A 10,645-nucleotide genomic window follows, 5' to 3' on the forward strand; every position below is an offset into this window, starting at 1 on the left:
CGTTAGTGACTGTGGGGCAATAGTGTGTGTTGTGTGTGGGTGTGAGGGTATGTGATCAGTGTGTGAGTGTGAGTGTGAGTGTGAGATGTATGTGAATGTGTAGGTGGGGGTAGTGTGTGTGATGTGGGTGAGGGGTGGGGGGAGATTTTATAGTAGCAGATTTTTGGCAACCCTCCAAGCTCCTTGTTTCTCATACTTATCTCACGTCTGTGATGGGGAACAGCAGAAATCTCTAGTCTTTGTGACGCTCACACTGGGGGTCTGTGAAACAACCCCCCCCCCCAACACACACACACAGACACACACACAGACACACACACACCAGCCCCTGAGTCATTGCCCCACACTGAGCCAACTGGGCTGCGGTGCCACAATGGGGGCAGAATAATCTCGGCTCTGTCCTATCAATGGCCAAGGCTGCGCCCCCCTTAATTTTATATTTCCTTTATTATTTATATTTCTGCAGTTTCCTTATATCAGTGTGACCTTTTTTTTGAAGGGAGGTTAATCTGACACAAGGTAGGAGTGTGAGTGTGCGATGGGCTATAGTGTGTGTACTTCTATATACAACACTGACCATATACACACACACATACTGTACATATATATATATTTACACTAGTGAGGGTGTTGATGTGCCCATGGCAGCACTTGGTGAATGGGACTGAATAGCTGGGGTGCCTCCCTGTAAGTATGTGTGTGTGTGTATAGTGTGTATAGTGTGTGTGTGTATAGTGTGTGTATAGTGTGTGTGTGTATAGTGTGTGTGTGTATAGTGTGTGTATAGTGTGTGTGTGTATAGTGTGTGTGTGTATAGTGTGTGTGTGTATAGTGTGTGTGTGTATAGTGTGTGTGTGTATAGTGTGTGTATAGTGTGTGTGTATAGTGTGTGTGTGTTCTTTGTGTATGGTGTGTGTATGGTGTGTATGCATGTATATGGTGTGTGTATGTATATGGTGTGTATATATGTGTATATTGTATGTATATGGTGTGTGTGTGTATAGTGTGTGTATAGTGTGTGTGTATAGTGTGTGTATAGTTTGTGTATAGTGTGTGTGTATGGTGTGTGTGTATAGTGTGTGTGTATAGTGTGTGTATATGGTGTGTGTAGCCACTGTGGATAGGTGACATTATACCCAATAGTAAATAATATGCCCCCTGCTCTGAGTCCCCATGTGCCCCCCCCCCACAGTCCTCTCCTCCCCCCATTGTGACAGGGTATATGTGCCCTCTCTATCTGCAACATCTGGGCATTTTCTTTTGTACCATGTCAGGGTGACCAGCCTTCATTTGTCCCCCATTACAAGGTGGGCTCATGTGCCCCAGTTGTGTCTGGATGTAGGTAGGTACCACTCCCTGCTGCCCCTCACTCACATCTGGAGATTGGTACGATCCAGCTTCTCTCCTTTCTACTTCGGTTTTTTTCTCTCTTCTTCTCCTTCTTCTTCTTCTCGCATTTTTTTAGAAGAGTGACAGATGGTAAGTCCTCCCCCCCAGGGACCCAAATCTCCCTCAATCCAAGCGCATGTCAATCAGAGGCTCCCGTGTGATCGCTCCTGCGCATGACGTGCCAACCATATGGCCTGGCATCAGAGCTGGTACCATGACTCGCTAGACTTGCCACCCTCTCCTCCTTTTGGATTGTTCTCTGAAGGAGCTTGAGAACCTCAAGGAGAACCTTCTACTCCCAGAAGATGCTGTGAACCATGTCATAAATTTCTCCATCGCTTAATTCTGGAGGTAAGTTGGCTTCACAAGGATCCTCTCCAACTTGGAGTGAGGGGGATGAGCCGACCCCTGCCCAGGATGCCCCCAAATTGCCCGATTTTATTGATTTCTGCGCTAAATGCCCTTCTGAGCATCTCCTCCAGGACTGATCTCCTTTCATCACAATGAGCCCCCAACCTTGTGGCTGACCCCATTCCTCTGTATAGGGGACATTGTGTAGGGTCGGCGCCTGCTGGATCTGTCTGAACAGAGAAGGGAGAGAGAGAAGAATATCAGATCAACCTGTCTGTCTTTCTGTCTGTCTGTCTGCTTCTCCCTGCCAATACCTTGGATAGATCCATAGGCAGATACTACAGATACCGTCTCTTTCTGTATATAAATATATATATAATTACGATTTTGTGGCATATTTTATAGAGTGAAAGCATCTGTCTAATAGAGATTAAATGAATAGGTAGATAGACGGAAAGACAGATAAAATGCTCTAACCCAACGAGATTCACTTTAACTGGAATCCACATTATAACCTGGGTTGGATTGCCGCATATTTCATGGCTGCCCTATATATAGATATTATATATATATATATCAATTGAATGTATTTTAATATATTTGTTATTTTATATGTATATAAAGTTAATATTTCTTACTGAGTAATTTGGGGGATCTCTTAAAAGAATAACCCGATAATAGAAACCTCCCTGACATTGAGTGGATTTGCCCGACATTTGTATATTTGTGGGTTAATTGTGATCTATTGGCCGATAATAAATGTTTTATCTGTTTGTGCCTCTATCTCCTTTATCTACTGTAAATCTCTTATTTGTCTCATCTGCCTTTGTTTTTATTTATGTCTCTGATATATTTACATTTTTCTGTCTGACGTCGGTCATCGCTTTCTGTTATTTCTGGCTGTATCTATGTATTTAATCATCAATCAGTCTATTTATTTATCAATTCTTGTGTTTTATTCATATTTTCATGTTTTGTGAGTCAGTCTGTACAGACATTGTGATGCTGAGTGTGTAACAGACTGTGGCCCCAGTGTGTATATATTCCTATATAGGAGCCTCAGTTGTGTGTTATTGGCTCCTGGCCTGTGTGGGTGCCTGTGTGGGTGCCTGTGTGGGTGCCCACCCTCCCTGTGTCTGTTCTGTTATACAAACCTCAGGGGCAGGCTAATTGGGACCCTATAATGAAATAATAATTGGATCTATCAATGTTATTTGACAGCCTTTAATTTAGGGCAGTGATGGCTGAATTGAAAGACAATTAATTGTAATCAGATGGCGGAAGAATCTGCTGAATGGGGGGGTCATGATAAGGATTTGGGCAGCTCTGTCCCAATTTCTGTTCTTCTACCTTTGCGCCCGCATTAATAGTGAGATGTAATAGTGAGATGTAATAGTGAGATGTAATAATTCAGATTATCCATCAGTTCCCCTTCTATTAAAGTGATAGAGAGAAAGACACAGAGAGATACAGTGAATTCACACTAATTCGGGTGCAATGACATTCAGCTGGTTGGGGTCCCGCGTGTAGAAGACCAGTCCAGGCCCTTCAACAGAACCACAAAGTTCACCATCAGAATAAATAGTGAGCCTGTGTAATAATATATTTATCTCTCTAAGTATCTGTCCATCCAGACCATCCATCCATCATCTATTTATCTATCACTCTATCTCTCTCTCTATCTATAGACATATCCTTTCACTATCCATCCATCTATCATCTATCCATCTATCTATATATCTATCTATCCATCCATCCATCCATCCATCCATCTATCTATCTATCTATCTATCTATCTATTTATCTTTCCTTCTATCTTTCTATCTCTTTATCTATAGACATATCCTTTCACTATCTATCTATCGATCTATCCATCTGTCTATCTATCATCTGTCTATCTAGCTATCTGTCTATTATCTATCGATCTATCTATCTATCTATCATCTGTCTATCTATCTGTCTATTATCTATTGATCGATCTATCTGTCTTTAATCTATCTATCTGTCTATCATCTATCTATCTATCGATCTATCTGTCTATTATCTATTGATCTATCATCTATATCTATCTATCTATCTATCTATCGATCTATCTATCTATTTATCTTTCCTTCTATCTTTCTATCTCTTTATCTATAGACATTTCATTTCACTATCTATCTATCTATCTATCTATCATCTATCTATCTATCTATCTATCTGTCTATTATCTATCTATCATCTATATCTATCTATCTATCTATCTATCTATCTATCTATCGATCTATCTATCTATCTATCTTTCCTTCTATCTTTCTATCTCTCTATCTATAGACATATCCTTTCACTATCACATATCTATCTATCTATCATCTATCTATCTATCTATCTATCTTTCCTTCTATCTTTCTATCTCTCTATCTATAGACATATCCTTTCACTATCACATATCTATCTATCTATCTATCTATCTATCTATCTATCTATCTATCTATCTATCTATCTATCCATCCATTCATTTGCCCACCCATCTATCCATTGTTTGATTGTTTGGCAAGTTGCCCTGATGTGTTGGTCCTTGTGTTGGCAGCCATCATCATGTTGACGAGACTATTCAGCGAGCCCAGTCTGATCCCCGAGGTGCAGAAATTCGCCAGTTGGCCCGAGGACTGTGAGGATGATGATGATGACATGAGTGAGAAGGACGAGTCGGAGGAGAAGTGTCTGCAGGATGTCAATACAGAAGGGTCTCTGGGTGAAAGTAAAGAAGATGGGGACCTGATTGGGGAAGAAGAGGAAGAAGAGGAGGAGGAAGAAGGGACAGAGGAAATGGATGGCGAGAGGCCCAAAAAACGTGGGCCCAAAAAGAGAAAGATGACCAAAGCCCGGATAGAGAGGTCTAAGCTGAGGAGACAGAAAGCCAACTCCAGGGAGAGGACCCGCATGCACGACCTGAACTCAGCTCTGGACAACCTCAGGAAGGTGGTTCCTTGCTACTCCAAAACCCAGAAGCTGTCCAAGATAGAGACCCTCAGGTTAGCCAAGAACTACATCTGGGCCCTCTCTGAGATCCTCAGATCCGGCAAGAGGCCTGACTTGGTGTCCTATGTGCAGAACCTGTGCAAGGGACTCTCTCAGCCCACCACCAACCTTGTGGCCGGCTGTTTGCAACTCAATTCAAGGAATTTCCTAACTGAGCAAGGTCAGGAGTCTGGCAGATACCACGGCCCAAACTCTTCTTTTGCCATGCACCCCTACACCTATCAGTGTCCCCGACTGTCAGCCTCCCAGTGCCAGTCCAGCACCATGGCCAGCACCCATGCTCTCAGAAGCCATGGCTATTGCGCCACCTACGAGTCCATTTACGGCAATGCGTCTCCGGACTACAATAGCTCAGAGTATGACGCCCCCCTAAGCCCACCACTGTGCATTAATGGCAACTTCTCCCTCAAGCAGGACTCGTCTCCAGACCAGGAGAAGAATTATCACTACTCTATGCACTATTCAGCCCTGCAGGCCTCAAGGTCTTCTGCTCATGGGCTGCTCTTCAGCTCTTCTGGGGTGCGCAGTGGGGGGCACTCTGACAACCTGTTGCCTTACGACATGCACGTGCATCACGACAGGGCCCCCATGTATGAGGAACTCAATGCATTTTTCCATAACTGACCCCTTCTTTGACATGTGTGTGTGTTTGACTGTGCAATTTGTGCCAACGATTGGGCACTGGAGGGTTGGCAGAGCCTGGTGAGCAAACATTGGTGCCATCTAAATTGCCCTCCAGCTGTGGTGCATTTGGTGACCCTTTTCTGCCTAAAAGACCCTTTATGTCTGAGTAGACCCATTTGTCCTTTGTGCTCCAGACAAGAAGGGAATCGTGTAACACGTGTGTCCTGTGGGCCCTGGAGCCGAGGCGCATTTGGTGAAGCATCTGTCGCAAGCGATAAGAGATGCAACTGCTTGTGTCTTGCATCCAATAATTGCACTGGTTTACTCTCCTTTTATTTAGGTGACCTTCATGCTCCTTCCAACAGCTGCGACAAATAGATCTGCTCTTACTACAAGTAAGCTCCAGCTTTCCTGTGCGCTCTATTCACCCCATTATTCTCCAGCTTGTTGGGGGCGCACACTCCTTATACTACAGATGTGGGGGTTTTTTTATCTGCCGATGTGGGTGTAATTCTGTAACCCCCTTTTATAAAACCAGGAGCATTAATTTAGTAGCCCCAGAATTGTCCATTGGTCATCCATAAATATGAATTTAATTTAATAAATAGTCTTTCTCAATACGCAATAACTCCTGCCTCCAATAGGGAGAAACATAGTTGGGAGGTTCAAGCCGTTAATTAGCAGCTCTGGGCCTGGGGTTTACTAATAAATGAATATCACAAATTAACCCAATCAGAGCTGTATAAGCAACACTTTGTATGCCGGTCTGTGATAGGAGTTCAATTCTATTTAGCGCATAAAGCAATAAATTGTAAAATTAAGCAAAAACTATGCAAAAAAATAAATAAATAGCTAAAATGTCATTTATATAAATCTTATATAGAGACAATAACCAGAGGCAATTGTGGTTCAACCTCGAGGGGTCTGTGCGCCTTTCAACTCCTGCCGATAAAAATCGAATGCAATTTCCATCGTTTAGATGAGCGGTAAAAAAAAAAAAAAAAAAAAAAAGATTTCAGGCACCTCTGGGGATTCAATGGACTCGAGTCAAACATTAATAACTTGTAGTGGGAACAAAACAATTAAACAATTCCAATGTTTTGAACATTTGCGATTTTTTCCTTATTTTTAGTCATGCGAAAGATAAATCCGCAAATCTCTAGGTGAAACTGTCACCCAACGAAAAAACAAATGCGGTTGTTTTTATTGATTCCGAACGGTCATTGGTTTTTATTATTACATCCGATTTGTTACAGTCACACCGATATTTATTTCAACGAATTCCCTTGTTGGGGGGGTTAAAATTATTATTTTTATTTTTTTTAGAAAGGTCAACAACAAAAAACTATCACTGATTTTAAAGCTTGTAGTAAAAAAAAACAAGTGGGGTCGCTAGAAGTGTTGTGTTTGTGTCTCCGTTTTAATTCTGAAACAAAAAATAAACGAAATAAAAAAAAAATCAAGACGAAATTATTCTCGTGACATTTTGTTTGAAATATTCCGAATTCCTTGCACTTGTCTGTCATTCTGTAAAGGGTTAAATTGGTAGAAATAAGGTAAATAAAAGGATGAACAAAGAATTAGAACATTGGGGGGGAAGGAGTCATTTACATTGGTAAAAAAGATAAAAATCAAGTCAAATTAATTCGATTTCTGAACATAAAACCTTTGGGGTAGATTTATCAAGAGTCGAATTGGTTCCCCCCCCATAGGCTAAAACAGCAGGATTTTAGATGGTCGAATGGTCGAAGTCGAATTTTTAAACGAGACAGTATTATTCCCTAGTCGAAGTACACAAAAATGAGCTCGAAATTCAAATTTTTTCAAATTTGAATTTTCACTTCGACCTTTGATAAATCTAGAGTTTTTGATACACACACCCTAGAAGGACCCCCCCCCCAGTAATTTTGGGACAGGGTCTTCTGTAATAATATAAACGTTTAATATCAGGCATCTCACAATCAGTGTGAGATGAACTACAACTCCCAACTACAAGTGTAGTTGATCTACAAGTCCCAGAATGCACTCTCAGTCTGGGGGGTGGGGTGGAGCTAATGACATTTCAGCTGGCAGGTTACTTTATAAAGGTGGAGGAATTTGCCCTTCACCCCTAAGGACTTACTATCCCTCAACCTATGACGTCATAGAGGCATGTAAAGAAACTTCCCAGGGTTCAATGAAGAGTCGGTGAGAGAAGGAAGAGGATCAGGTTTTGGGTCTGGTCAGTAAAGTTGGATATAGTTGGTTATAGTTACTGAGAAATACTAACGTGAGACCCTTATTATTTAACCACGACTGTCAGATCTGGGGCCTCTGAGACCCATAGCGGAATAATGGGAGCTGTCCTGTGCTGGGGTGCTGAATTCTCTGCTCTTCTCAGCTATTCCCATAGTCCAGAGTAGATCTGCTTCCAGCAGTAGTAGGTGAAATAAACCCCAAAGTAGATCTGCTTCCAGCAGTAGTAGGTGAAATTAACCCCAGAGTAGATCTGCTTCCAGCAGTAGTAGGTGAAATTAACTCCAGAGTAGATCTGATTTCAGCAGTAGTAGGTGAAATTAACTCCAGAGTAGATCTGATTTCAGCAGTAGTAGGTGAAATTAACCCCAGAGTAAATCTGATTTCAGCAGTAGTAGGTGAAATTAACCCCAGAGTAGATCTGCTTCCAGCAGTAGTAGGTGAAATTAACCCCAAAGTAGATCTGCTTCCAGCAGTAGTAGGTGAAATTAACTCCAGAGTAGATCTGATTTCAGCAGTAGTAGGTGAAATTAACCTCAGAATAGATCTGCTTCCAGCAGTAGTAGGTGAAATTAACCCCAAAGTAGATCTGCTTCCAGCAGTAGTAGGTGAAATTAACCCCAGAGTAGATCTGCTTCCAGCAGTAGTAGGGGAAATTAACCCCAGAGTAGATCTGATTTCAGCAGTAGTAGGTGAAATTAACCTCAGAATAGATCTGCTTCCAGCAGTAGTAGGTGAAATTAACCCCAAAGTAGATCTGCTTCCAGCAGTAGTAGGTGAAATTAACCTCAGAGTAGATCTGATTTCAGCAGTAGTAGGTGAAATTAACCTCAGAGTAGATCTGCTTCCAGCAGTAGTAGGTGAAATTAATCTCAGAGTAGATCTGCTTCCAGCAGTAGTAAGTGAAATTAAACCCAGAGTAGATCTGCTTCCAGCAGTAGTAGGGGAAATTAACCCCAGAGTAGATCTGCTTCCAGCAGTAGTAGGTGAAATTAACCCCAGAGTAGATCTGCTTCCAGCAGTAGTTGGTGAAATTAACCCCAGAGTAGATCCACTTCCAGCAGTAGTAGGTGAAATTAACCCCAGAGTAGATCTGCTTCCAGCAGTAGTAGGTGAAATTAACCCCAGAGTAGATCTGCTTCCAGCAGTAGTTGGTGAAATTAACCCCAGAGTAGATCCACTTCCAGCAGTAGTTGGTGAAATTAACCCCAGAGTAGATCCACTTCCAGCAGTAGTAGGTGAAATTAACCCCAGAGTAGATCTGCTTCCAGCAGTAGTAGGTGAAATTAACCCCAGAGTAGATCAGCTTCCAGCAGTAGTAGGTGAAATTAATCTCAGAGTCGATCCACTTCCAGCAGTAGTAGGTGAAATTAACCCCAAAATAGATCTGCTTCCAGAAGTAGTAGGTGAAATTAACCCCAGAGTAGATCTGCTTCCAGCAGTAGTAGGTGAAATTAACCCCAAAGTAGATCTGCTTCCAGCAGTAGTAGGTGAAATTAACCCCAGAGTAGATCTGGTTCCAGAAGTAGTAGGTGAAATTAACCCCAGAGTAGATCTGCTTCGAGCAGTAGTAGGGGAAATTAACCCCAGAGTAGATCTGCTTCCAGCAGTAGTAGTGAAATTAACCCCAGAGTAGATCTGCTTCCAGCAGTAGTAGGTGAAATTAACCCCAGAGTAGATCTGGTTCCAGAAGTAGTAGGTGAAATTAACCCCAGAGTAGATCTGGTTCCAGAAGTAGTAGGTGAAATTAACCCCAGAGTAGATCTGGTTCCAGAAGTAGTAGGTGAAATTAACCCCAGAGTAGATCTGGTTCCAGAAGTAGTAGGTGAAATTAACCCCAGAGTAGATCTACTTCCAGCAGTAGTAGGTGAAATTAACCCCAGAGTAGATCTGCTTCCAGCAGTAGTAGGTGAAATTAACCCCAGTGTAGATCTGCTTCCAGCAGTAGTAGGTGAAATTAACCCCAGAGTAGATCTGCTTTGAGCAGTAGTAGGGGAAATTAACCCCAGAGTAGATCTGCTTCCAGCAGTAGTAGTGAAATTAACCCCAGAGTAGATCTGCTTCCAGCAGTAGTAGGGGAAATTAACCCCAGAGTAGATCTGCTTCCAGCAGTAGTAGGTGAAATTAACCCCAGAGTAGATCAGCTTCCAGCAGTAGTAGGTGAAATTAACCCCAGAGTAGATCAGCTTCCAGCAGTAGTAGGTGAAATTAACCTCAGAGTCGATCCACTTCCAGCAGTAGTAGGTGAAATTAACCCCAGAGTAGATCTGCTTCCAGCAGTAGTAGGTGAAATTAACCCCAGAGTAGATCTGCTTCCAGCAGTAGTAGGTGAAATTAACCCCAGAGTAAATCTGCTTCCAGCAGTAGTAGGTGAAATTAACCCAAGAGTAGATCTGCTTCCAGCAGTAGTAGGTGAAATTAACCCCAGAGTAGATCTGCTTCCAGCAGTAGTAGGTGAAATTAACCCCAGAGTAGATCTGCTTCCAGTAGTAGTAGGTGAAATTAACCCCAGAGTAGATCAGCTTCCAGCAGTAGTAGGTGAAATTAACCCCAGAGTAGATCAGCTTCCAGCAGTAGTAGGTGAAATTAACCTCAGAGTCGATCCACTTCCAGCAGTAGTAGGTGAAATTAACCCCACAATAGATCTGCTTCCAGAAGTAGTAGGTGAAATTAACCCCAGAGTAGATCTGCTTCCAGCAGTAGTAGGTGAAATTAACCCCAAAGTAGATCTGCTTCCAGCAGTAGTAGGTGAAATTAACCCCAGAGTAGATCTGGTTCCAGAAGTAGTAGGTGAAATTAACCCCAGAGTAGATCTGCTTCGAGCAGTAGTAGGGGAAATTAACCCCAGAGTAGATCTGCTTCCAGCAGTAGTAGTGAAATTAACCCCAGAGTAGATCTGCTTCCAGCAGTAGTAGGTGAAATTAACCCCAGAGTAGATCTGGTTCCAGAAGTAGTAGGTGAAATTAACCCCAGAGTAGATCTGGTTCCAGAAGTAGTAGGTGAAATTAACCCCAGAGTAGATCTG

General features: G+C 42.4%; 1 protein-coding gene across 2 annotated transcripts; it reads left to right on the forward strand.

Annotated features, from left to right (window-relative positions):
- Nucleotides 1-1,651: 1,651 nt before the first annotated feature.
- On the forward strand, nucleotides 1,652-6,855 carry neurod2.S (neuronal differentiation 2 S homeolog). Of its 2 annotated transcripts, none has more exons than XM_018237831.2 (2): nucleotides 1,652-1,740; nucleotides 4,310-6,855. In XM_018237831.2, exon 2 carries the CDS (start codon nucleotides 4,318-4,320, stop codon nucleotides 5,383-5,385), a length of 1,068 nt encoding a protein of 355 aa, XP_018093320.1. In that variant the 5' UTR covers nucleotides 1,652-1,740; nucleotides 4,310-4,317; the 3' UTR covers nucleotides 5,386-6,855. The 2 variants fall into 2 exon arrangements, with proteins under 2 accessions (XP_018093320.1, XP_041434745.1); XM_041578811.1 differs by lacking the exon at nucleotides 1,652-1,740 and adding an exon at nucleotides 3,047-3,324.
- Nucleotides 6,856-10,645: the final 3,790 nt, after the last annotated feature.

This window comes from Xenopus laevis, chromosome 9_10S (genome assembly GCF_017654675.1).
Source record: "Xenopus laevis strain J_2021 chromosome 9_10S, Xenopus_laevis_v10.1, whole genome shotgun sequence".
Lineage (NCBI taxonomy): Eukaryota > Metazoa > Chordata > Amphibia > Anura > Pipidae > Xenopus > Xenopus laevis.

Excerpts from the sequence above, each read along its gene's own strand:
- neurod2.S (XM_018237831.2), top strand. The coding sequence starts at position 4,318 with ATGTTGACGAGACTATTCAGCGAGCCCAGTCTGATCCCCGAGGTGCAG.